General features: G+C 51.3%; 1 protein-coding gene across 2 annotated transcripts in view; it reads left to right on the plus strand.

The window, feature by feature from the left end:
• LOC137306629 (clathrin light chain A-like) overlaps positions 1-21,796 on the plus strand; it is a 50,934-nt gene extending 29,138 nt beyond the window's left edge. The window contains exons 3-6 of one of the 2 annotated variants that reach the window (XM_067975978.1): positions 6,914-7,025; positions 10,531-10,642; positions 19,490-19,525; positions 21,297-21,796. In XM_067975978.1, coding sequence (XP_067832079.1) covers positions 6,914-7,025; positions 10,531-10,642; positions 19,490-19,525; positions 21,297-21,501 — 465 coding nt within the window. In that variant the 3' untranslated portion in view covers positions 21,502-21,796. The remainder of the gene's footprint in view (positions 1-6,913; positions 7,026-10,530; positions 10,643-19,489; positions 19,526-21,296) is intronic. The other variant, XM_067976054.1, reaches the window with a different exon arrangement.
• The last annotated feature ends 5,429 nt before the right edge of the window (positions 21,797-27,225 follow it).

The following is a 27,225-nucleotide window of genomic DNA, read 5'->3' on the forward strand; positions in this document are numbered from 1 at the left end:
GGGCAGCACCTTGACACCGTGTACCAGAGGCAGCACCTTGACACCGTGTACCAGGGGCAGCACCTTGACACCGTGTACTAGGGGCAGCACCTTGACACCGTGTACCAGGGGCAGCACCTTGACACCGTGTACCAGGGGCAGCACCTTGACACCGTGTACCAGGGGCAGCACCTTGACACCGTGTACCAGAGGCAGCACCTTGACACCGTGTACCAGGGGCAGCACCTTGACACCGTGTACCAGAGGCAGCACCTTGACACCGTGTACTAGGGGCAGCACCTTGACACCGTGTACCAGAGGCAGCACCTTGACACCGTGTACCAGAGGCAGCACCTTGACACCGTGTACCAGGGGCAGCACCTTGACACCGTGTACCAGAGGCAGCACCTTGACACCGTGTACCAGAGGCAGCACCTTGACACCGTGTACCAGGGGCAGCACCTTGACACCGTGTACCAGGGGCAGCACCTTGACACCGTGTACCAGAGGCAGCACCTTGACACCGTGTACCAGGGGCAGCACCTTGACACCGTGTACCAGGGGCAGCACCTTGACACCGTGTACCAGGGGCAGCACCTTGACACCGTGTACCAGAGGCAGCACCTTGACACCGTGTACCAGAGGCAGCACCTTGACACCGTGTACCAGGGGCAGCACCTTGACACCGTGTACCAGGGGCAGCACCTTGACACCGTGTACCAGGGGCAGCACCTTGACACCGTGTACCAGGGGCAGCACCTTGACACCGTGTACCAGGGGCAGCACCTTGACACCGTGTACTAGGGGCAGCACCTTGACACCGTGTACCAGGGACAGCACCTTGACACCGTGTACCAGGGGCAGCACCTTGACACCGTGTACCAGGGGCAGCACCTTGACACCGTGTACCAGGGGCAGCACCTTGACACCGTGTACCAGGGGCAGCACCTTGACACCGTGTACTAGGGGCAGCACCTTGACACCGTGTACCAGGGGCAGCACCTTGACACCGTGTACCAGAGGCAGCACCTTGACACCGTGTACCAGAGGCAGCACCTTGACACCATGTACCAGGGGCAGCACCTTGACACCGTGTACCAGGGGCAGCACCTTGACACCGTGTACCAGGGGCAGCACCTTGACACCGTGTACCAGGGGCAGCACCTTGACACCGTGCACTAGGGGCAGCACCTTGACACCGTGTACCAGAGGCAGCACCTTGACACCGTGTACCAGGGGCAGCACCTTGACACCGTGTACCAGGGGCAGCACCTTGACACCGTGTACCAGGGGCAGCACCTTGACACCGTGTACCAGGGGCAGCACCTTGACACCGTGTACCAGAGGCAGCACCTTGACACCGTGTACCAGAGGCAGCACCTTGACACCGTGTACCAGAGGCAGCACCTTGACACCGTGTACCAGGGGCAGCACCTTGACACCGTGTACCAGGGGCAGCACCTTGACACCGTGTACCAGGGGCAGCACCTTGACACCGTGTACCAGGGGCAGCACCTTGACACCGTGTACCAGGGGCAGCACCTTGACACCGTGTACCAGTGGCAGCACCTTGACACCGTGTACCAGGGGCAGCACCTTGACACCGTGTACTAGGGGCAGCACCTTGACACCGTGTACCAGGGGCAGCACCTTGACACCGTGTACTAGGGGCAGCACCTTGACACCGTGTACCAGAGGCAGCACCTTGACACCGTGTACCAGGGGCAGCACCTTGACACCGTGTACCAGGGGCAGCACCTTGACACCGTGTACTAGGGGCAGCACCTTGACACCGTGTACTAGGGGCAGCACCTTGACACCGTGTACCAGGGACAGCACCTTGACACCGTGTACCAGGGACAGCACCTTGACACCGTGTACCAGGGGCAGCACCTTGACACCGTGTACCAGGGGCAGCACCTTGACACCGTGTACCAGGGGCAGCACCTTGACACCGTGTACTCGAGGCAGCACCTTGACACCGTGTACCAGGGACAGCACCTTGACACCGTGTACCAGGGGCAGCATCTTGACACCGTGTACCAGGGGCAGCACCTTGACACCGTGTACTCGAGGCAGCACCTTGACACCGTGTACCAGGGACAGCACCTTGACACCGTGTACCAGGGGCAGCACCTTGACACCGTGTACTCGAGGCAGCACCTTGACACCGTGTACCAGGGACAGCACCTTGACACCGTGTACCAGGGGCAGCATCTTGACACCGTGTACCAGGGGCAGCACCTTGACACCGTGTACTCGAGGCAGCACCTTGACACCGTGTACCAGGGACAGCAACTTGACACCGTGTACCAGGGGCAGCACCTTGACACCGTGTACCAGGGGCAGCACCTTGACACCGTGTACCAGGGGCAGAACCTTGACATCGTGTACCAGGGGCAGCACCTTGACACCGTGTACCAGGGGCAGCACCTTGACACCGTGTACCAGGGGCAGCACCTTGACACCGTGTACCAGGGGCAGCACCTTGACACCGTGTACTAGGGACAGCACCTTGACACCGTGTACCAGGGGCAGCACCTTGACACCGTGTACCAGGGGCAGCACCTTGACACCGTGTACCAGGGGCAGCACCTTGACACCATGTACCAGAGGCAGCACCTTGACACCGTGTACTAGGGGCAGCACCTTGACACCGTGTACCAGAGGCAGCACCTTGACACCGTGTACCAGGGGCAGCACCTTGACACCGTGTACCAGGGACAGCACCTTGACACCGTGTACTAGGGGCAGCACCTTGACACCGTGTACCAGGGGCAGCACCTTGACACCGTGTACCAGGGGCAGCACCTTGACACCGTGTACCAGGGGCAGCACCTTGACACCGTGTACCAGGGACAGCACCTTGACACCGTGTACCAGGGGCAGCACCTTGACACCGTGTACCACAGGTAGCACCTTGACACCGTGTACTAGTGGCAGCACCTTGACACCGTGTACCACAGGTAGCACCTTGACACCGTGTACCAGGGGCAGCACCTTGACACCGTGTACCAGGGGCAGCACCTTGACACCGTGTACTAGGGGCAGCACCTTGACACCGTGTACCAGGGGCAGCACCTTGACACCGTGTACTAGGGACAGCACCTTGACACCGTGTACCAGGGGCAGCACCTTGACACCGTGTACCAGGGGCAGCACCTTGACACCGTGTACTAGGGGCAGCACCTTGACACCGTGTACCAGGGGCAGCACCTTGACACCGTGTACCAGGGGCAGCACCTTGACACCGTGTACTCGAGACAGCACCTTGACACCGTGTACCAGGGGCTGCACCTTGACACCGTGTACTAGAGGCAGCACCTTGACACCGTGTACCAGGGGCAGCACCTTGACACCGTGTACTAGAGGCAGCACCTTGACACCGTGTACTAGGGGCAGCACCTTGACACCGTGTACAAGAGGCAGCACCTTGACACCGTGTACCAGGGGCAGCACCTTGACACCGTGTACCAGGGGCAGCACCTTGACACCGTGTACCAGGGGCAGCACCTTGACACCGTGTACTCGAGACAGCACCTTGACACCGTGTACCAGGGGCAGCACCTTGACATCGTGTACTAGGGGCAGCACCTTGACACCGTGTACCAGGGGCAGCACCTTGACACCGTGTACCAGAGGCAGCACCTTGACACCGTGTACCAGGGGCAGCACCTTGACACCGTGTACCAGGGGCAGCACCTTGACACCGTGTACCAGGGGCAGCACCTTGACACCGTGTACCAGGGGCAGCACCTTGACACCGTGTACCAGGGGCAGCACCTTGACACCGTGTACCAGGGGCAGCACCTTGACACCGTGTACCAGAGGCAGCACCTTGACACCGTGTACCAGGGGCAGCACCTTGACGCCGTGTACCAGGGGCAGCACCTTGACACCGTGTACCAGGGGCAGCACCTTGACACCGTGTACCAGGGGCAGCACCTTGACACCGTGTACCAGGGGCAGCACCTTGACACCGTGTACTAGAGGCAGCACCTTGACACCGTGTACTAGGGGCAGCACCTTGACACCGTGTACCAGGGGCAGCACCTTGACACCGTGTACCAGAGGCAGCACCTTGACACCGTGTACCAGGGGCAGCACCTTGACACCGTGTACCAGGGGCAGCACCTTGACACCGTGTACCAGGGGCAGCACCTTGACACCGTGTACCAGGGGCAGCACCTTGACACCGTGTACCAGGGGCAGCACCTTGACACCGTGTACCAGGGGCAGCACCTTGACACCGTGTACCAGGGGCAGCACCTTGACACCGTGTACTAGGGGCAGCACCTTGACACCGTGTACCAGGGGCAGCACCTTGACACCGTGTACCAGGGGCAGCACCTTGACACCGTGTACCAGAGGCAGCACCTTGACACCGTGTACCAGGGGCAGCACCTTGACACCGTGTACCAGGGGCAGCACCTTGACACCGTGTACTAGAGGCAGCACCTTGACACCGTGTACCAGGGGCAGCACCTTGACACCGTGTACTCGGGGCAGCACCTTGACACCGTGTACTAGGGACAGCACCTTGACACCGTGTACCAGGGGCAGCACCTTGACACCGTATACTAGGGACAGCACCTTGACACCGTGTACCAGGGGCAGCACCTTGACACCGTGTACCAGGGGCAGCACCTTGACACCGTGTACTAGGGGCAGCACCTTGACACCGTGTACCAGAGGCAGCACCTTGACACCGTGTACCAGGGGCAGCACCTTGACGCCGTGTACCAGAGGCAGCACCTTGACACCGTGTACCAGGGGCAGCACCTTGACACCGTGTACCAGAGGCAGCACCTTGACACCGTGTACCAGGGGCAGCACCTTGACACCGTGTACCAGGGGCAGCACCTTGACACCGTGTACCAGGGGCAGCACCTTGACACCGTGTACCAGAGGCAGCACCTTGACACCGTGTACTAGGGGCAGCACCTTGACACCGTGTACCAGGGGCAGCACCTTGACACCGTGTACCAGAGGCAGCACCTTGACACCGTGTACCAGGGGCAGCACCTTGACACCGTGTACCAGGGGCAGCACCTTGACACCGTGTACCAGGGGCAGCACCTTGTCACCGTGTACCAGGGGCAGCACCTTGACACCGTGTACCAGAGGCAGCACCTTGACACCGTGTACCAGGGGCAGCACCTTGACACCGTGTACCAGGGGCAGCACCTTGACACCGTGTACCAGGGGCAGCACCTTGACACCGTGTACCAGGGGCAGCACCTTGACACCGTGTACCGGGGGCAGCACCTTGACACCGTGTACCGGGGGCAGCACCTTGACACCGTGTACCAGTGGCAGCACCTTGACACTGTGTACCAGAGGCAGCACCTTGACACCGTGTACCAGGGGCAGCACCTTGACACCGTGTACTAGAGGCAGCACCTTGACACCGTGTACCAGGGGCAGCACCTTGACACCGTGTACCAGGGGCAGCACCTTGACACCGTGTACCAGGGGCAGCACCTTGACACCGTGTACCAGGGGCAGCACCTTGACACCGTGTACCAGGGGCAGCACCTTGACACCGTGTACCAGGGGCAGCACCTTGACACCGTGTACCAGGGGCAGCACCTTGACACCGTGTACCAGGGGCAGCACCTTGACACCGTGTACCAGGGGCAGCACCTTGACACCGTGCACCAGGGGCAGCACCTTGACACCGTGTACTAGAGGCAGCACCTTGACACCGTGTACCAGGGGCAGCACCTTGACACCGTGTACTAGAGGCAGCACCTTGACACCGTGTACCAGGGGCAGCACCTTGACACCGTGTACCAGGGGCAGCACCTTGACACCGTGTACTCGAGGCAGCACCTTGACACCGTGTACTCGAGGCAGCAGCTTGACACCGTGTACCAAGGGCAGCACCTTGACACCGTGTACTAGAGGCAGCACCTTGACACCGTGTACCAAGGGCAGCACCTTGACACCGTGTACCAGGGGCAGCACCTTGACACCGTGTACCAGGGGCAGCACCTTGACACCGTGTACCAGGGGCAGCACCTTGACACCGTGTACCAGGGGCAGCACCTTGACACCGTGTACCAGGGGCAGCACCTTGACACCGTGTACCAGGGGCAGCACCTTGACACCGTGTACCAGGGGCAGCACCTTGACACCGTGTACTAGGGGCAGCACCTTGACACCGTGTACTAGGGGCAGCACCTTGACACCGTGTACCAGGGGCAGCACCTTGACACCGTGTACCAGGGGCAGCACCTTGACACCGTGTACCAGGGGCAGCACCTTGACACCGTGTACCAGGGGCAGCACCTTGACACCGTGTACTAGGGGCAGCACCTTGACACCGTGTACCAGGGGCAGCACCTTGACACCGTGTACCAGAGGCAGCACCTTGACACCGTGTACCAGGGGCAGCACCTTGACACCGTGTACCAGAGGCAGCACCTTGACACCGTGTACCAGGGGCAGCACCTTGACACCGTGTACCAGAGGCAGCACCTTGACACCGTGTACCAGGGGCAGCACCTTGACACCGTGTACCAGAGGCAGCACCTTGACACCGTGTACCAGGGGCAGCACCTTGACACCGTGTACCAGAGGCAGCACCTTGACACCGTGTACCAGGGGCAGCACCTTGACACCGTGTACCAGGGGCAGCACCTTGACACCGTGTACTAGGGGCAGCACCTTGACACCGTGTACCAGGGGCAGCAATTGAAGTGAGAACAAGTGCTGGAAGGACTCGAATTCAAATTTGCGGCTATCCCTCACAGCTGCCTTAGGCCAATCGACATTGGAAAAGTGCCAGAGTGCCTTTCCATCAGGATCTAGTCCTGGCACCTGCTTCCCAGTCCCGGGAATTTCAGTTGGTCTATTCCATTCCGTTTGCTTCATAACATAATTCGGGTGGGATCAACTGCTCCGTTTATTTTAATTCCTCTTTTGATAGGAGAACGATGCTGATTCATACGCAGCTATTTCACAAGCTGATCGACTGCACCAGGAGCCAGACAGTATCCGGAAATGGAGAGAAGAACAAATAAAGCATTTGGAAGAGTTGGGTGAGCAATCAATAATCAATTGGTAAATTACTTTCAAGAGATGGTTAGGTTAGCGGTCTACGTTGTAGAGTAGTCTGTCTGCAGTGTAAAGTAGTCTGTCTGCAGTGTAGTCTGTCTGCAGTGTAGTCTGTCTGCAGTGTACTCTGTCTGCGGTGTAGAGTAGTCTGTCTGCGGCGTAGAGTAGTCTGTCTGCGGCTTGGAGTAGTCTGTCTGCGGCGTAGAGTAGTCTGTCTGCGGCGTAGAGTAGTCTGTCTGCGGCGTAGAGTAGTCTGTCTGCGGCGTGGAGTAGTCTGTCTGCGGCGTAGAGTAGTCTGTCTGCGGCGTAGAGTAGTCTGTCTGCGGCGTAGAGTAGTCTGTCTGCGGCGTCGAGTAGTCTGTCTGCGGTGTAGAGTAGTCTGTCTGCAGTGTAGTCTGTCTGCAGTGTAGTCTGTCTGCAGTGTACTCTGTCTGTGGTGTAGAGTAGTCTGTCTGCAGTATACTCTGTCTGCAGTGTAGTCTGTCTGCGGCGTGGAGTAGTCTGTCTGCGGCGTAGAGTAGTCTGTCTGCGGCTTGGAGTAGTCTGTCTGCGGCGTAGAGTAGTCTGTCTGCGGCGTAGAGTAGTCTGTCTGCGGCTTGGAGTAGTCTGTCTGCGGCGTAGAGTAGTCTGTCTGCGGCTTGGAGTAGTCTGTCTGCGGCGCAGTGTAGTCTGTCTGCGGCTTGGAGTAGTCTGTCTGCGGCGTAGAGTAGTCTGTCTGCGGCTTGGAGTAGTCTGTCTGCGGCGTAGAGTAGTCTGTCTGCGGCTTGGAGTAGTCTGTCTGCGGCGTAGAGTAGTCTGTCTGCGGCGTAGAGTAGTCTGTCTGCGGCATAGAGTAGTCTGTCTGCGGCGTAGAGTAGTCTGTCTGCGGCTTGGAGTAGTCTGTCTGCGGCGTAGAGTAGTCTGTCTGCGGCGTAGAGTAGTCTGTCTGCGGCTTGGAGTAGTCTGTCTGCGGCGTAGAGTAGTCTGTCTGCGGCTTGGAGTAGTCTGTCTGCGGCGTAGTGTAGTCTGTCTGCGGCTTGGAGTAGTCTGTCTGCGGCGTAGAGTAGTCTGTCTGCGGCTTGGAGTAGTCTGTCTGCGGCGTAGAGTAGTCTGTCTGTGGCGTAGAGTAGTCTGTCTGTGGCGTAGAGTAGTCTGTCTGCGGCTTGGAGTAGTCTGTCTGTGGCGTAGAGTAGTCTGTCTGCGGCTTGGAGTAGTCTGTCTGCGGCGTAGAGTAGTCTGTCTGCGGCGTAGAGTAGTCTGTCTGCGGCGTAGAGTAGTCTGTCTGCGGCTTGGAGTAGTCTGTCTGCGGCGTCGAGTAGTCTGTCTGCGGCGTAGAGTAGTCTGTCTGTGGCGTAGAGTAGTCTGTCTGCGGCTTGGAGTAGTCTGTCTGCGGCGTAGAGTAGTCTGTCTGCGGCGTAGAGTAGTCTGTCTGCGGCGTAGAGTAGTCTGTCTGCGGCGTAGAGTAGTCTGTCTGCGGCTTGGAGTAGTCTGTCTGCGGCGTAGAGTAGTCTGTCTGCGGCTTGGAGTAGTCTGTCTGCGGCGTAGAGTAGTCTGTCTGCGGCGTAGAGTAGTCTGTCTGCGGTGTAGAGTAGTCTGTCTGCGGCGTAGAGTAGTCTGTCTGCGGCGTAGAGTAGTCTGTCTGCGGCGTAGAGTAGTCTGTCTGTCATTGACTTGAGGGCAGAAAACCCAATTGTGGTGAATTGGAAGCCTCTGCCACTGACCCCACCAGATGTTCAGTAGTTGGGTGGAGGGGGTTTCCCTGAGCTACGTATCACTAGCAGGCACCATGAGCTTCTTTGTTTCCCACTAGAGCTGGGGGGGGTGGGGGTGGTGAAGAGGGGGGGACAGCAGGAGAAGTGGAGAGAGTCAGACCGTCGCAGCTCCAACCCAGATCAAAAACGTCAAAGGGCCTCTCAGCCTTTACATAGTTAGACACATCGAACTTTGCAGCTCCCCATATGGGCAGTGGGGGACGAGGAGCCAGTGTAGGTCAGCGAGCACAGAGGTGGTGTTGTTCCCAGTCTCCTGCTGCCCTTGTCCTTCTAGGTGGTAGAGGTGGTGGGTTTGGGAGGTGCTGATTGCGAACATCTGGTTCAGCCTCAGACAGTGGCCAGGGAGGGGGATGGAGTTGGTGGATGGGGAATTGAGTTTGTGGCGGAGGCTGAAGATGATGGCTTCGATCTTTTCCAATATTTAATTGGAGGAAATTGCAGCTTATCGAAGCCGCCCACTGTGAAACGTCACAGTGATTGACTAGTACAAAAAAATGGAGTCAGTGCCTATATGAAACCTTACTGTTAACAGCCAATAACAAGGGCATGCATCTCATTTCCGTTCATTCCACAACTTCCAAATCGATTTCTGATCGCATTACTGGTGGGTCAAGGAGTTGGAGATCTGATTAGTTTCAGGAGAAGCCCTAATTCAGGCCATTCCAATAACTCAGTAGAGTTTAGAAAATTAGATCCGGTGCCAATAATTTGATACATTTTGCAAATGAGGCAGTTAAATAATTTGTTCAGTAGTCTGTACTGTCAGTTTGTTTTTTGTGTATATGAGACAATGAATCAGAGTGTAATGGATAACTGACCATCGGATACAGGCAGTAACTTCATTATTGGGTGAACTATTTGCTTACATCATTGCTAGACATTGTTTTCTTTAGCAAATATTCCAGGGAACATTTCTAGGGTTAACATCTGTGGAGCTTCACCACCGAGAGTGGATGTAGGGAAATCGGGGGTGAGCTCCCCATAATTTTCCAGCTTCCCCCATGTTTGTTAGTGAAGCTTGTTTGTTTGAGTTGCTTACCCGGGACTGGAGGTGAGGTTTATAAGAGGCACAGTTGACAGGGTGATACAGCTGGTAGTGACATCAGAGTTGAAAGTGTCACATAACATCACAGGACTGATGTAGAATGACATAAAAATATAGAGAGTGATGCATGATACTATATTTTGTTTTAAAATTAATGTTCTATTTATTAGCATGCAGGAGCCATGCTGTTTAGCAGCAATGGTATAGCTGAACCTCCCATGTAGCAGTTAAAGTGGTCAGTATAACTCTACTATAGCTCATCAGTCCTTCTCTGACTCAGGTCCACTTTGCCTGGTGGGACTGGGTGAATTCAGGTGGTCTCTATGGCCATTCACAATCTTGAGCTAGTAGGTCCAGAATTCTCAATTTCCCCTCCTAGTGTCGGCTTGTTTGTGGTTCCCACAGCGACTGTGCTGGGACCCCAATATCAGGCCGATAGTGTTACCCCCCACAGCGACTGTGCTGGGACCCCAATATCAGGCCGATAGTGTTACCCCCCACAGCGACTGTGCTGGGACCCCAATATCAGGCCGACAGTGTTACCCCCCACAGCGACTGTGCTGGGACCCCAATATCAGGCCGATAGTGTTACCCAGAGACTCCATGTGGTGACCTCTGCAGGAATGATGGGAAACCTTCTCCCAATAAACTCTGTTTGAAACATGGAGTTATTCTCACCTTTGAACTCCTCAGATGCCAACTCTCGTGAAGCAGAACTGAAGTGGAGAGAGAAAGCCAAGAAAGAATTGGAGGATTGGCATGTCCAACAAGAGGAGCACCTCAAAGAAATGAAAACCACTAACAGGTAGTCACGTGTTGCCTAGAGCTCAGTGTTGTGATGAATCAAACAGTAAACTCGTTGTATTGAGTGTCCTGCACCTTTCTGTCGCCTTCAGGTCGGTTTTCAAATTATGTCACAGTTACCCAAACCTTTTCTTTTTGTATGAGAATTACGCTCAACTTTTCTTGAATGATGTCAAACCAATAATATTCCAAAACCCACAGTTAAAAAAAAAAGCAAATAATTCAGCAAGGAACATAGGACCAGGAGGAGGCCATTCAGCCCCTCCAGCCTGTTCCGCCATCCAATTAGATCATGGCCGATCTGTATCTTAACTCCATCTACCTGCCTTGGTTCCGTAACCCTTAATCCCCTTACCCAACAAAAATCGATCAATCTCAGTTTTGAAATTTCCAATTGACCCCCAGCCCCAACAGCTTTTTGGGGGAGAGAGTTCCAGATTTCCTCTCCCCTTTGTAACTTCCGTTATATTACTTTGTCCATTCAAAGATAAACTCAGCCAAATTTGAAATACAGTAAATTTCAACTATTTGCCAACAGAGGGCTGATTCCACAATCAGACACCCTCCAGTGAGGAGTGGCATGGATTAGGGGCCATGTACTACATGGAGGCAATGTACTGCAAGGTACCCAGGAGTGAACCAGGAGTGGATCAGGAGTGGATCAGGAGTGGGCCAGGTGACTCCCAGTCCAAATTTCTCCTTTCCCATGGGGAAGTACTGGGGATTTTGCTTGTGTCAGCCATTAAAAAAAATACATGCTTCCAACCTGGTGGGCCAATTCTTTGCCTTCTTTGTTAGACAAAGTGTTGAGGGAAACTTCTGTGACGATTTCTTAACCAAACTACCTAGTCGTTAGCATTTGAATACGATGTTTGTTTCCTTCTGTCCCAAGTTACCAGAAGGGAAACATTCCGAATAAACTCTGCATTTTATTGATTGTATCACTCACTTGTGAATCGGAATTTTCCTAAAAGTACAATCTACTCAAGCCAAGTTCACGACGGTTCCCAGTTCCGATTCCGCCTGGGATGAAGTCATTGTCGACTTCGCCCTCTCATTACATCAATCTCTCCAGCGTCTTAGAATGTGGTTCTCTGGTCCCAGCAATTACTCACCCGCCCCCCCCAGATCACAGTTCCACAGATGGCAGCAGCTTATCAGACCTCTGAGTGTTCCTGACTGGTACATCCATCGCTCCCCTCCCAGAATGGAGGGGCATTTATGGGAAAGTGGAGTCAGGCAATGGAGCCAGATTATTTATTTAACACCTGCATTTGGTTTTCTTTTTATTTCCATTTTTTTTCACCAGTGAAAAGATATCTGTGCACGAACCGCGAGCCTCTGGACACAGCTCACCGTTTCCGCGGGCTCTGTGGGTCCTTGGCTTCTTTCCTACTTTTTTGTTTGTTTTATTTCATTTCTGAACTGTATTGAAGGGATCGGATCCCATTCCATAATACGTTAGGGGGATGCTCCACTGTGCGAGCTGATACTCTCAGTTTCTTCATATACTGTGGAATTATAGGCATTAACGCTGAATTTTAACGAACAGGGACATCTCTGGACGAAATAACAAAGATTCCTCAGTAAATATTGCGCTGTTTTAATAAAACAGACTTGTACACAGGCCATTGGTCCGTAGGCCAACAAGGGAGTCTCAGATATGGCTGCGAATTTCCTCGGGGCGTCTTCTGCTTTGCCGTCGTAACTTCAGCAGATACGTCATTTACCCGTTTAAAGGGGGTTTGCGCCGAACTTCAGCCGGAGATACGTCGAGGGAGCAGGAGTTAGCCCCGAGGATATTCCCGGCGGCAGGCTCTTGCTGAAAGTAGTTGTTGTGTTTCTTCACTTGTTCAGTCCTTGAGGTATAAATTTTATGAACGTACGAAAAGGACAGGAGAAGAATTAAATCGTACCATTCAGACGTGGGGTGACCATGTACACAGTTTAGTGAATCCTCCCCTCTCCCCAACCGTGCAATTATATCGAATGTACAGCATAGAAACAGGCCATTCGGCCCAACTGGTCCATGCTGGTGTTTATGCTCCACACGAGCCTCCTCCCTCCCCACTTCATCTCAGCCTATCATAGAATCACAGAATGATACGGCACAGAATGAGTCCATTCAGCCCATCGTGCCTGTGCTGGCTCTTTGAGAGAGCTGTCCAATTAGTCCCACTCCCCTGCTCTTTCCCCAGAGCCCTGCAAATTTTTCCCTTTAAGTATTTATCCAATTTCCTTTTGAAAGTTATTATTGAATCTGCTTCCACCGCCCTTTCAGGCAGCGCATTCCAGATCAGAACAACTCCCTGCGTAAAAAAATGTTTCCTCATCTCTCCTCTGGCTCTTTTGCCAATTACCTTTGGTTACTGACCCTTCTCCCACTGGAAACAGTTTCTCCTTATTTACTCTATCAAAACCCTTCATGATTTTGAACACCTCGATTAAATCTCCCCATAACCTTCTCTGCTCTGAGGAGAACAATCCCAGCTTCTCCGGTCTCTCCACATAATCGAACTCCCGCATCCCCGGGACCGTAGCCTCACCTTCTATTCCTCTCTCCCTCGTGTACTCATCCCACTGTATTTATGTGTATTTACTCATAAACCTGCAGCCAATTCAGGTAAAACACTGAAAGGTTCTTTCTGATAGTGGTGGAGCAGAACTCCTGGCCACCCATTGCCAAGAGACACGGGCTCTGTCCCACACACGGACTCTGTCCCACACACGGGCTCTGTCCCACACACGGGCTCTGTCCCACACACGGGCTCTGTCCCACACACGGACTCTGTCCCGCACACGGGCTCTGTCCCGCACACGGGCTCTGTCCCGCACACGGGCTCTGTCCCGCACACGGGCTCTGTCCCACACACGGGCTCTGTCCCACACACAGGGTCTGTCCCACACACGGGGTCTGTCCCACACACGGACTCTGTCCCACACACAGGGTCTGTACCACACACGGGCTCTGTCCCACACACGGACTCTGTCCCACACACAGGGTCTGTCCCACACACGGGCTCTGTCCCACACACGGGCTCTGTCCCACACACGGACTCTGTCCCACACACGGGCTCTGTCCCACACACGGGCTCTGTCCCACACACGGACTCTGTCCCACACACGGGCTCTGTCCCACACACGAACTCTGTCCCACACACGGGCTCTGTCCCACACACGGGCTCTGTCCCACACACGGGGTCTGTCCCACACACGGACTCTGTCCCACACACGAACTCTGTCCCACACACGGGCTCTGTCCCACACACGGGCTCTGTCCCACACACGGGGTCTGTCCCACACACGGACTCTGTCCCACACACGGGCTCTGTCCCACACACAGGGTCTGTCCCACACACGGGGTCTGTCCCACACACGGGGTCTGTCCCACACACGGACTCTGTCCCACACACAGGGTCTGTACCACACACGGGGTCTGTACCACACACGGGGTCTGTCCCGCACACGGGCTCTGTCCCACACACAGGGTCTGTCCCACACACGGACTCTGTCCCACACACACGGGCTCTGTCCCACACACACGGGCTCTGTCCCCCACACGGACTCTGTCCCACACACACGGGCTCTGTCCCCCACACGGACTCTGTCCCACACACAGGGTCTGTCCCACACACGGACTCTGTCCCACACACGGGCTCTGTCCCACACACGGACTCTGTCCCACACACGGGCTCTGTCCCACACACGGGCTCTGTCCCACACACAGGGTCTGTCCCACACACGGACTCTGTCCCACACACGGACTCAGTCCCACACACGGACTCTGTCCCACACACAGGGTCTGTCCCACACACGGGGTCTGTCCCACACACGGACTCTGTCCCACACACGGGCTCTGTCCCACACACAGGGTCTGTCCCACACACGGACTCTGTCCCACACACAGGGTCTGTCCCACACACAGGGTCTGTCCCACACACAGGGTCTGTCCCACACACGGGCTCTGTCCCGCACACAGGGTCTGTCCCACACACAGGGTCTGTCCCACACACGGACTCTGTCCCGCACACGGACACGGGCTCTGTCCCACACACAGGGTCTGTCCCACACACGGGCTCTGTCCCACAGACAGGGTCTGTCCCACACAGGGTCTGTCCCACACACGGGCTCTGTCCCACACACGGGCTCTGTCCCACACACGGACTCTGTCCCACACACAGGGTCTGTCCCACACACGGGCTCTGTCCCACACACAGGGTCTGTCCCACACACAGGGTCTGTCCCACACACGGGCTCTGTCCCACACACAGGGTCTGTCCCACACACGGGCTCTGTCCCACACACAGGGTCTGTCCCACACACGGGCTCTGTCCCGCACACGGGCTCTGTCCCACACACAGGGTCTGTCCCGCACACGGGCTCTGTCCCACACACAGGGTCTGTCCCACACACGGACTCTGTCCCACACACGGGCTCTGTCCCACAGACAGGGTCTGTCCCACACACGGACTCTGTCCCACACACGGACTCTGTCCCACACACGGACTCTGTCCCGCACACAGGGTCTGTCCCACACACAGGGTCTGTCCCACACACGGACTCTGTCCCACACACGGACTCTGTCCCGCACACAGGGTCTGTCCCACACACAGGGTCTGTCCCACACACGGGGTCTGTCCCGCACACGGGCTCTGTCCCACACACAGGGTCTGTCCCGCACACAGGGTCTGTCCCACACACGGACTCTGTCCCACACACGGACTCTGTCCCACACACGGGGTCTGTCCCACACACGGGCTCTGTCCCACACACGGGGCGGGTAGTCCACGCCTGCAAGGGCCCAAACATGAAGATCACCCTGACAGCAGCCTGAAGAATCAGAGCGGCAATGCGCCACTCCAGGGGCAGGCCTGGGGCCTAGGAATAGGCAAAGAGGGACCTCAGTTACAGTAAAGTGCTGCCCAGGAAGAACATTAATATTTTCAGCTGGCGAGAGTTCCATTGGACCCAATGGTGACGATTCCCGGGGGGCCCTGGAATTCCCCGAGACAAGCACCCCTGAAGTACAGTGGTGAGTGAAGGACTCGCCCACTTCCCCCCTCCTCCAGGGCAGATGTTAGCTGACGTGGAACCCAGCGGAACCGGGTCCCGCCCTAAATTCTGGTCCCCCTCCCCCCCCCGGTGGGCGGCGCTCCCACTCGCCCCCTTTTCTGGCCGCAGGAATTTCAGGCCCTTTCTGGGATGTGTTTATTTGTGCAATGTTTAATCACATTATCTCTCTCTGCCTGCTGCTGTCCCATGGACTTTACATACAACCAACATCCTGATCTTCCTAGGATTCTGGATGAGGCTTTCTACAAACAACCCTTTGCCGATGTGATTGGCTATGTGTATGTTGCCTTATTAATATTTCCCACTTTCTATTGTTACAATTTCTTAGGATAATTATGTGTTCTTGTTTTGTAAACTTTCTGCTACATTCTACTGCTTTTTTAATATACAATTTTAGTGCTCAGTAAATAGGGAGTAAATAGTACTCAGGTTAATAATCTGCTTTGTTAACTAAATTGCAATATTTTTAAGTATTGGATTGAATTTATTGATGAGAGACTGAACAAGAGGATGTTATCTGGGGCTCAGTGGGCAGCTCTCTCGCCTCTGAGTCAGAAGGTCATGGGTTCAAGGCCCACTCCAGAGACTGGAGCACAAAATCCAGGCCGACACTCCCAGTGTAGTACTGAGGGAGTGCTGCACTGTCAGAGGTGCCGTCTTTGGGATGAGATGTTAAACCGAGGCCCCGTCTGCCCTCTCAGATGGATGTAAAAGATCCCATGGCACTATTTTGAAGACGAGCAGGGGAGTTCTCCCCAGTGTCCTGGCCTGTGTTTATCCCTCAACCAAAATCACTAAAAACAGATGGTCATTATCACATTGCTGTTCGTGGGATCTTGCTGTGTGTAAACAGGCTGCTGCGTTTCCTACATTACAACAGTGACTACACTTCAAAAGTACTTGATTGGCTGTAAAGCACTTTGGGACATCCTGAGGTCATGGCAGACGCTATGGAAACGCAAATTAGTCCTCCCTTCCTTCCCTCTTGTAGCAAGGCCTTATGGAATTAAATATTAGTCATTGTATTTACTGTGCACACTCAACAGAATTCCCAATTTAGATGTTGAAGGAAAATTGGGAATGATTGACACCTAAAACAAAAACCAGAAAACACTGCAAGTACAAAGTCAGTCAGTCAGCACCTGAAAGGGAAAGAGATTGCAAATGTGGTCCTGGGTCAGCTGTGACCTGCACTTGTGCTCAATAAAGCAAGGGCCCACTCAGTTAGATGTTTTTATGGCACTTTGCATTGGGATTGCCACTAGGATTAGGGCTAGAATATCAGGGACCAGCAGCGACTAAAGAGCCGCCGCCTGCCCTTAAAGTGCTGTCAGCCTATTTTTTTCTCAAGATAGGGTTGGGGCACGACGGCCCCTTCGAAGGTGGAAGCGAAACCAAAGAAATTTCATAGGAGGAGGCCATTCGGCCCATCGTGCATGTGCCGGCTCTTAGAAAGATCTATCCAATTAGTTCCTGTAGCCCTGCAAATTTTTCCTTTTCAAGTATTTATCCAATTTCCTTTTGAAAGTTATTATTGAATCTGCTTCCACCATCCTTTCAGGCAGCGCATTCCAGATCAGAACAACTCGCTGCGTAAAAAAATGTTTCCTCATCTCCCCCTCTGGTTCTTTTGCCGATTACCTTAAATCCGTGTCCCTCTGGTTACCGATCCTTCTGCCATTGAAAACAGTTTCTCCTTATTTACTGTATCCAAACCCGTCATAATTTTGAACATTTATAAAAACTGAATTTTCTGTTCCCACCCCCTCCCGATCTGCCGAAATATCAGCTGAGAAATCTTAACCAGCCCACGAGTATTAGCGAATATTTAACGGTATCGCTACAAAATCAAAGATGCAAGTTGTGTTTCAACAACAACTACTTGTATTTATATAGCGCCTTTAATGTAGTAAAAACATCCCAAGGTGCTTCACAGGAACACAGTTCACAATGATTGTGAGACTCCCCCCGGTGATTGTGAGTCTCCCCCCGGTGATTGTGAGACTCCCCCGTTGATTGTGAGTCTCCCCCCGGTGATTGTGAGACTCCCCCGGTGATTGTGAGTCTCCCCCCGGTGATTGTGAGTCTCCCCCCGGTGATTGTGAGTCTCCCCCAGTGATTGTGAGACTCCCCCGGTGATTGTGAGTCTCCCCCCGGTGATTGTGAGTCTCCCCCAGTGATTGTGAGACTCCCCCGGTGATTGTGAGTCTCCCCCCAGTGATTGTGAGTCTCCCCCGGTGATGGTGAGTCTCTCCCGGTGATGGTGAGACTCCCCCGGTGATTGTGAGTCTCCTCCGGTGATTGTGAGTCTCGCCCGGTGATGGTGAGTCTCTCCCGGTGATGGTGAGACTCCCCCGGTGATTGTGAGTCTCCCCCGGTGAGTGTGAGACTCCCCCGGTGATAGTGAGTCTCCCCCGGTGATAGTGAGTCTCCCCCGGTGATTGTGAGTCTCGCCCGGTGATGGTGAGTCTCTCCCGGTGATGGTGAGACTCCCCCGGTGATTGTGAGTCTCGCCCGGTGATGGTGAGTCTCCCCCGGTGAGTGTGAGACTCCCCCGGTGATGGTGAGTCTCCCACGGTGATGGTGAGTCTCCCCCGGTGATTGTGAGTCTCCCCCGGTGAGTGTGAGTCTCGCCCGGTGATGGTGAGTCTCCCCCGGTGAGTGTGAGACTCCCCCGGTGAGTGTGAGACTCCCTCCTTTCTGTCTGACCTTTGATCTGCGGAGGCCGGACGATTGTCCTGAGGCAGGTGGCTTGATTTGGTCCCATGCGAGTGCCGGCCGACTGGACCTCTGATAGCAGCAGGTGGGCCCTGGGACACTGGAGGGGGAGGGGGGGAATAGCCCGAGGGTGGAGCCCAGGCTGTCAGCGGTCCCTGGAGTGTTTTTGTGGGGCCTGTAGAGGTCTGCCTGTTCCTCCTGTCCCCACAAAACTAACGTGCGTCTTACCTGTCACGATTGCCAGTCCACTCCTGACGATTATGTACATCCTAGGGCACTGATTTACATTTTAAAAGGGCGTCATTGCCTGAAACTGGTGGCACTGGAGAGCCCTGTGAGAGTGGCAGTGGGCTGAATGTCGGGGTTAATGGGGAATACATCGACTGACACAAATCAATTTCCGCTCCATTAATGCTGATTTCAGCAGCTTGTGATTTCACTAATGTAAATAGATATTAATTTTTTTTGTGATGTTACACATGGGGCCAAGTAACAGCTGGTGTCAGCAAACTAGACCCCTAGAAATCCCACAAACAGATAAGACAGGCTGATTATCATCACTCAAAACACATCAGTGAATACATTCGAGTCTAATCTCAGAAATCAGCAGACTGCCAATGATTCCTTTCAATTCACCCAGGGTTTAGGATATAATCTACAGCCTCAATCCGATTACAATCTTGTATATTGCTCTGAGACTTAGGTACCTCTTAGTCTCTGCGATATAATCTCCTGATATTGCAAAGTGTAAAAGTTGATTTTTTAATGTCACTCTGACAGTGGAGGTGTGCAGTTATTGCTTAAAAATAAACTACTTTAGATAACTCAATTTTTGCTGTTAATGTTTTAAGTGTAAAAGCGAATCGGCAAATGTTTTAAATCTCTCCCCATTTTTATTTCCACTGAAGTCAATGGAAATAATCACCTGTTTTACACTGTCACAGAGTCGAGATTTACCCCGATATAAATGTGTCATTGCTGTAAATTCAGCTCGTTATTTCCGAAGTCCTGTTGTGTAACTTCTATTTTGCTTTTTTCTTTCCAACACGTCATGAAGTACAAACATAAAGCAGCATTGCTACAACCTACAACAGTTAAGTAAACTATTCTTCTCTCTTCCTTGCTACAAACTGTACAGGGGTCATTTAGCACAGGGAACAGTAGCAAGTCACAGAATCCACCCTCTAGTCTTATAGACCCCTCTCTGAGTTGCACTCGTGTCTGGCGAGGCAGCATGGGGAGCGGAGATTTGCAAAGTTACCCCTCACGAGTGTAGTTCTGTTGATGTGCCTGTGTACAGAAATCTGTGTATTAGAATTATTACTAAAAGAAAAATGTGAACTCTGCTGAACGGTTTGAAATGTCTTTCAGCGTTTGATGATGTTGTCTGTAACACAGAGAATATAAATGGTGCTCGTGTAGATCAGTGTAATAAATGGATGGCAGGCTTATCATTTCAGGTCATGACATTTCATCACAACCATCTCTGATGAAAAGTCATTGACCTGAAACGGTATCTGTTTCTCTCTCCGACCTGCTGAGTGGTTCCAGCATTTTCTGTTTTTATTTCAGATTTCCAGCATCCACAGTATTTTGCTTTGTGTAATAAATAGATTATGTTCAGAAATAACAGCAAATTTGTAAGTTTGTGGATTATAAAATTTACAGAATGAGCCATTCAGCCCATCATGCCTATCCCCGTGCTTGCTTATTACTGCTCTTCCTTTTCAAATAGTTACACAATTCCCGTATGTTGTTATAGTCTCTGCCTCGATGGTCAATTGTGGTTAAGCATTTTCTTCCCCTGTAGAATCCGTCCGTACTGTAAATGTCCTGTGTTGTTTCTAATAATAAACTCATTACAGAGGATTTCATAGAACTTACTACAAAAATTTTCTGAGGTCAAATTGTGACAATTATAATATCTGTACACACGGATATAATGACTCTACAAATTGGGAGCGGTTCGATTGACAGAAATGTACAAATTGGGTTTAGGAATTTTACTGTTAATCTGCTTTACCCGACCAACTCCCACAATCCCCAATTATCACAGCTGTCACTGGTGAAATAAACTCCATTAACTTTACTCCTTCTGTTACTGCAAGGTACTGAAATATTCCCTAATGGCTGCACTGGCAATGAAAAGGTGTCCAGCCCACTATAGATCTTGTCACTTAAACAAAGATCAACACACGAGGAAGGGAACTAAAGATAAACTTCCTGATTGCATGCTCCTGGCTTAACGCCTCACTCACCTGTAGCCCAAATCAGGAAAGCGGGAGCCTGCTGCTCACTTGGAAGGGAAACCCTCAATCTGTGAGCCCAGCTTCACCGTAAGCACTGGCAAAATACGAGGCCCCCAGCTGGGAGCGTGCAATCAGGAACTTTACTCTCTACTTCCCGTGCAATGCTGCTTGTGGGGGAGTCCAAAACTAGGGACTATCAATATAAGATAGTCACTAATAAATCCAATCGGGAATTCAGGAGAAACTTCTTTACCCAAAGAGTGGTGAGAATGTGGAACTCGCTCCCACAGGGGGAAGCTGGATAAACACATGAGGGAGAAAGGAATAGAAGGATATGCTGATAGGGTGAGATGAAGTAGGGAGGGAGGAGGCTCGTGTGGAGCATAAACACCGGCACAGACCTGTTGGGCCGAATGGCCTGTTTCTGTGCTGTAAAATTCTATGTAATTCTATATAATATCTGTGACATCACTGCTCATGTTATTTAAATAGTTTAATATAAATTAGAATAAAAATCAGACAGCACTAAAAATATATTTTTTTAATAGGTTGTGAAATCCTTAAAGACAGAACAAAACAGGAATCAAATTGTTGTTCTTTTGCATCCTGTTTTAGGGCAGCTGAAGAACCAGATGTGAGTGAAGATCGGGAGCTGGGTTCAGACTCGGAGTGGGGCCGCGTGTTACACCTGTGCGATTTGAACTCCAAGATCAGCAAACAGTCCAAAGACGTGTCGCGGATGCAGTCTGTTCTAGTCTCACTGAGCCAGGGTGCCACCGGGACTAAAGTGAAAACAAGAGAGTCAGGCCTGTGTTTTTAACTCTAATCAGCGGTTTCAACCTCAGAGAAATATTGAGTGTAATTTCCGAGTTCAGTGGGATCGATTGCTAGTCTTGGAATTTGCTGCTTATGATTCTTCCCTCCTTCCAGTTTAAAACTTAGTGAAAGAGGACTGTGTCAGAGAAATGTGCTTCATCAGAACAGATTAAATGGAGCATTTGCTATTTGTTTTGTGTGCATTAGTACGTGTTTTATTGGTTTGCGTAAACTGGACTGCAGTACAAGATGTACCATTTGTTTCAATACTGTAAATATGGGTAAAACTAAATTATAAATCTGCTGTTACTCTTCTGATGAAATAAAATTTATCAAGTTCATAACTGAGTGAAGTGTTTTGTTACTTGCGAGAGCTTTGAAACATTTAAACATCATCTTGGTTCAATGTCAGCACTCTCGCTTCTGAGTCAGAAGGTTGTGGATTCAATGTTTACTCCAGGATTTGAGCACAGAATCTCGACCGAGACTCTGAGGCAACTCTGCGTCATCGAAGATCATGCTCCTCAGGTCAGACGATAAACTGAGATCCGGTCGTCCTGTATCGGTGGCTGTTAAAGGTCCCAACGCACAATTAAAAGATGGGCGGTGAGTTCTCCCAGTGACCGGGGCCAACATTTTTCCCTCAAACAACACCAAAACCAGGTTACTCTTTGTTGGACCTTGCTGTCCACAAGTTGCCTGCAGGACAGTGACTGAACTTATAAAGTAAATAATGTGAAGCACTTTACGATGTCCTGAGGCCATGAGATGGCACTTTATAAATCTGGGGCTGATTATAACGTTTACCAGTGGCAGACAGCCAGTGATAATGACTCTGTTGCTCGTCACACACCCGCCCATTTTACACCCGCCCGTTATAAACCTGCCCAACATACACCCTACCCATTATACACCCCCCCGTTATACACCCGCCTGTTAAACTCCACGCCCATTTCACACCCCGTGTGTTCTAAACCCGCCCCGTTACAAACCCCACCCGTTATACACCCGCCCCGTTACAAACCCGCCCGTTATAAATCCTGCCCGTTACACACCCGCCCCGTTACACACCCGCCCCGTTACACACCCGCCCTGTTACACACCCGCCCCGTTATAAACCCACCCCGTTATAAACCTGCCCAACATACACCCTACCCATTATACACCCCCCCGTTATAACCCGCCTGTTAAATCCCACGCCCATTTTACACCCCGTGTGTTCTAAACCTGCCCGTTGTAAACCCGCCCCGTTACAAACCCCACCCGTTATACACCCGCCCCGTTACAAACCCGCCCGTTATAAACCCTCCCCGTTATACACACTCCCCATTACAAACCCCACCCGTTATACACCCGCCCCGTTACAAACCCGCCCGTTATAAACCCTCCCCATTATACACACTCCCCATTACAAACCCCACCCGTTATACACCCGCCCGTTATACATCCTCCCCATTACACACCCCGTTACACACCCTCCCCGTTACAAACACGCCCGTTATAAATCCTGCCCGTTATACACCCTCCCTGTTACACACCCTCCCCATTACAAACCCACCCCGTTATAAACCCCACCCGTTATACACCCGCCCCGTTACAAACCCGCCCGTTATAAACCCTCCCCGTTATACACCCTCCCCATTACAAACCCCACCCGTTATACACCCGCCCGTTATAAATCCTGCCCGTTATACATCCTCCCCGTTACAAACCCGCCCCGTTATACACCCGCCCCGTTACACACGAGGAAGGGAACTAAAGATAAACTTCCTGATTGCACGCTGCCAGCGGGGAGCCTCGTATTTTGCCAGTGCTTACGGTGAAGCTGGGCTCACAGATTGAGGGTTTCCCTTCCAAGTGAGCAGCAGGCTCCCACTTTCCTGATTTGGGCTACAGGTGAGTGAGGCGTTAAGCCAGGAGCATGCAATCAGGAAGTTTATCTTTAGTTCCCTTCCTCGTGTGTTGATCTTTGTTTAAGTGACAAGATCTATAGTGGGCTGGACACCTTTTCATTGCCAGTGCAGCCATTAGGGAATATTTCAGTACCTTGCAGTAACAGAAGGAGTAAAGTTAATGGAGTTTATTTCACCAGTGACAGCTGTGATAATTTATAATTGTCGGAGTTGGTCGGGTAAAGCAGATTAGCAGTAAAATTCCTAAACCCAATTTGTACATTTCTGTCAATCTAACCGCTCCCAATTTGTAGAGTCATTATATCCGTGTGTACAGATATTATAATTGTCACAATTTGACCGCAAAAATTCTTACTTAAATTATTCCACACACACCCTGAATTGGCACAAGGCCCTCATTGTCGAACATGCCACAAAACGCCCACAGCAACAGTAGATCCTTGTTAGCAAATGTTTCCCAAAATCACAAGACATTACTGGTTCTTTTGTGAATTTTCTCAATATGAAAGACTAAAGCCTGAATCATACCAAATGCTAAACAGTGTGAGACTGCAGTTATATTCCCGTATCAGAAAAGGTCCCTTTGCTCGTTTGCTTAACTGCACGTACAGAGATTCATTTGCTCAGAGCTATTGTTTAATGTTCAAAGAGAGAAACATCGCAGCTCCTGGAGGGTGAGGACTTTGGTTTTCTTGTGAATCTTGTCTTAGTTCCGAGGCCACTTCAAAGAATCCACCAGGTTGGTGTGGGGACTGGAGACACATCTGCCCAGGCCAGGTAAGGACGGCAGGTTTCCTTCCCTAAAGAGTAGTTGGATTTTTTACGACAATCCAACAGCTTCACGGTCACTTTTACTGAGACCAGCTTTTTATTTCCAGATTTATTTTTAAAACTGAATTCAAATACTCAAACTGCCATGGTGGGATTTGAACTCACATTCTCTGGATTATTAGTCCAGTAACAGAAGCACGACATCACCGTACCCCGTAACTATTGCACCACCATAACCCCGTTTAAGCGGAGGATTGTTAGCATGTGGAATGTCCGACCAGAAAAAAAGGGGTGGAAGCAGAATCCATATTAACTTTAAAAAATGGACCTGGATAAATATTGAAAAGGGCAGGGGATTGGGACCAAGTGGAGAGCTTTTACAGAGAGGCAGCACGGCCCTCATCTGTGCTGTGAGATTCCACACTCCTGTGGTGTATTATTAGATGAAATGGAACAATACAAGTGGGTTTATTGACCGTGGGATAGAAAAGGCCCAGAATTTGCTGCCACCAGTGAACGGTCGGTGTCCACAGAGAGTTAGATTTGCTCCTTGCCCGTTTAATCTCCATGATATTTTGTGCTGCAAATTGCTTGAAGTGGGAGCTGGAAAGAGTAAGCGTCCCCTACAGGGCATCTGGGGCCTGTGTGAACAGGGTATGCATCTGGGTATCTCCTCAACCAATCAGATTGAAGGATTGAGAAATGGATAGCACAGAGTCTGAACCAGGAAGTGTAAGTTAGAAGAGTCTGGAAAATTGCACATGTCACTTTGCTTTTTAAGAAAGGAGAGAGAGGGAAACCCGGGAATTATAGACCAGTTAGCCTAACATCTGTTGTGGGGAAAATGCTGGAGTCTATAATTAAGGATAGGGTGACTGAACACCTTGAGAATTTTCAGTTAATCAGGGAGAGCCAGCATGGATTTGTGAAAGGTAGGTCGTGCCTGACAAACCTGATTGCATTTTTTGAAGAGGTGACTAAAGTAGTGGACAGGGGAATGTCAATGGATGTTATTTATATGGACTTCCAGAAGGCATTTGATAAAGTCCCACATAAGAGACTGTTAGCTAAGATAGAAGCCCATGGAATCGAGGGAAAAGTACGGACTTGGTTAGGAAGTTGGCTGAGCGAAAGGTGACAGAGAGTAGGGATAATGGGTAGGTACTCACATTGGCAGGATGTGACTAGTGGAGTCCCACAGGGGCCTCAATTATTCACAATATTTATTAACGACTCAGATGAAGGCATAGAAAGTCCCATATCTAAGTTTGCCGATGACACAAAGATTGGTGGCATTGTAAGCAGTGTAGATGGAAACATAAAATTACAAAGGGATATTGACAGATTAGGTGAATGGGCAAAACTGTGGCAAATAGAATTCAATGTAGACAAATGTGAGGTCATCCACTTTGGACCAAAAAAGGATAGAACAGGGTACTTTCTAAATGGTAAAAAGTTAAAAACAGTGGATGTCCAAAGGGACTTAGGGGTTCAGGTACATAGATCATTGAAGTGTCATGAACCGGTGCAGAAAATAATCAATAAGGCTAATGGAATGCTGGCCTTTATATCTAGAGGACTAGAGTACAAGGGGGCAGAAGTTATGCTGCAGCTATACAAAACCCTGGTTAGACAGCACCTGGAATACTGTGAGCAGTTCTGGGCACCGCACCTTCGGAAGGACATATTGGCCTTGGAGGGAGTGCAGCGTAGGTTTACTAGAATGATACCCGGACTTCAAGGGTTAAGTTACGAGGAGTGATTACACAAATTGGGGTTGTATTCTCTAGAGTTTCGAAGGTTAAGGGGTGATCTGATCGAAGTTTATAAGATATTAAGGGGAACAGATAGGGTGGATAGAGAGAAACTATTTCCGCTGGTTGGGGATTCTAGGAGTAGGGGGCACAGTCTAAAAATTAGAGCCAGACCTTTCAGGAGTGAGATTAGAAAACATTTCTACACACAAAGGGTGGTAGAAGTTTGGAACTCTCTTCCGCAAACGGCAATTGATACTAGCTCAATTGCTAAATTTAAATCACAGATAGATAGCTTTTTGGCAACCAAAGGTATTAAGGGATATGGGCCAAAGGCAGGTATATGGAGTTAGATCACAGATCAGCCATGATCTTATCAAATGGCGGAGCAGGCATGAGGGGCCGAATGGCCGACTCCTGTTCCTATGTTCCGAAGACTGAATTGGAGTCAAATCAGATAGAGACATAAAGAGTGGGAAAGAAAGATTGGATTAAGAGAGAGAGCGAAAAAAGAGACAGAAAGGAAAAGTAAAAAAAAAGTTTAATTTTTAAAAAAACTCCAACAATTAAAACCTGAAGGAATGAGACTCCATACTTGTAATGGTTAATTTTCAGTCTCAGAGGTTGACGGGCAGTAATTAACACTTGTCATGTCGTTAGAAGAGTATTAGGCTGAAATGGACAAGACTGAACTTTTTGTGGCGAGTTTAGTTCATATCTACCACACAAATACAGCAACGTCTCGCCATAAAATTATCCAATTTGGTAGGAAGAATAGAAAAGGTGAATAGTTTTTAAAGGGAGAAATAAGAGAATCAGATGAACTTTTAATGAAAAGAATATTTGCTAGTAAATGTTGGTATTCAGAGGGATTTAGATGTCCTTGTACACGAATCACAGAAAGTTAACATGCAGGTACAGCAAGCAATTAGGAAGGCAAATGGTACGTTGGCCTTTATTGCAAGGGGGTTGGAATATAAGAGTAAGGAGGTCTTGCCGCAATTATGTAGGCTCTGGTGAGACCACACCTGGAGTACTGTGTACAGTTTTGGTCTCCTTATCTAAGCAAGGATATACTTGCCTTAGAGGTGGTGCAACGAAGGTTCACTAGATTGATTCCTGGGATGAGTGGGTTGTCCTATGAGGAGAGATTGAGTAGAATAGGCCAATACTCTCTGGAGTTTAGAAGAATGAGAGGTGATCTCATTGAAACACAAGATTCTGAGGGGGCTTGACAGGGTAGATGCTGAGAGGCTGTTTCCTCTGGCTGGAGAGTCTAGAACTAGGGGG

The sequence above is a fragment of the Heptranchias perlo genome, chromosome 1 (genome assembly GCF_035084215.1).
Source record: "Heptranchias perlo isolate sHepPer1 chromosome 1, sHepPer1.hap1, whole genome shotgun sequence".
Lineage (NCBI taxonomy): Eukaryota > Metazoa > Chordata > Chondrichthyes > Hexanchiformes > Hexanchidae > Heptranchias > Heptranchias perlo.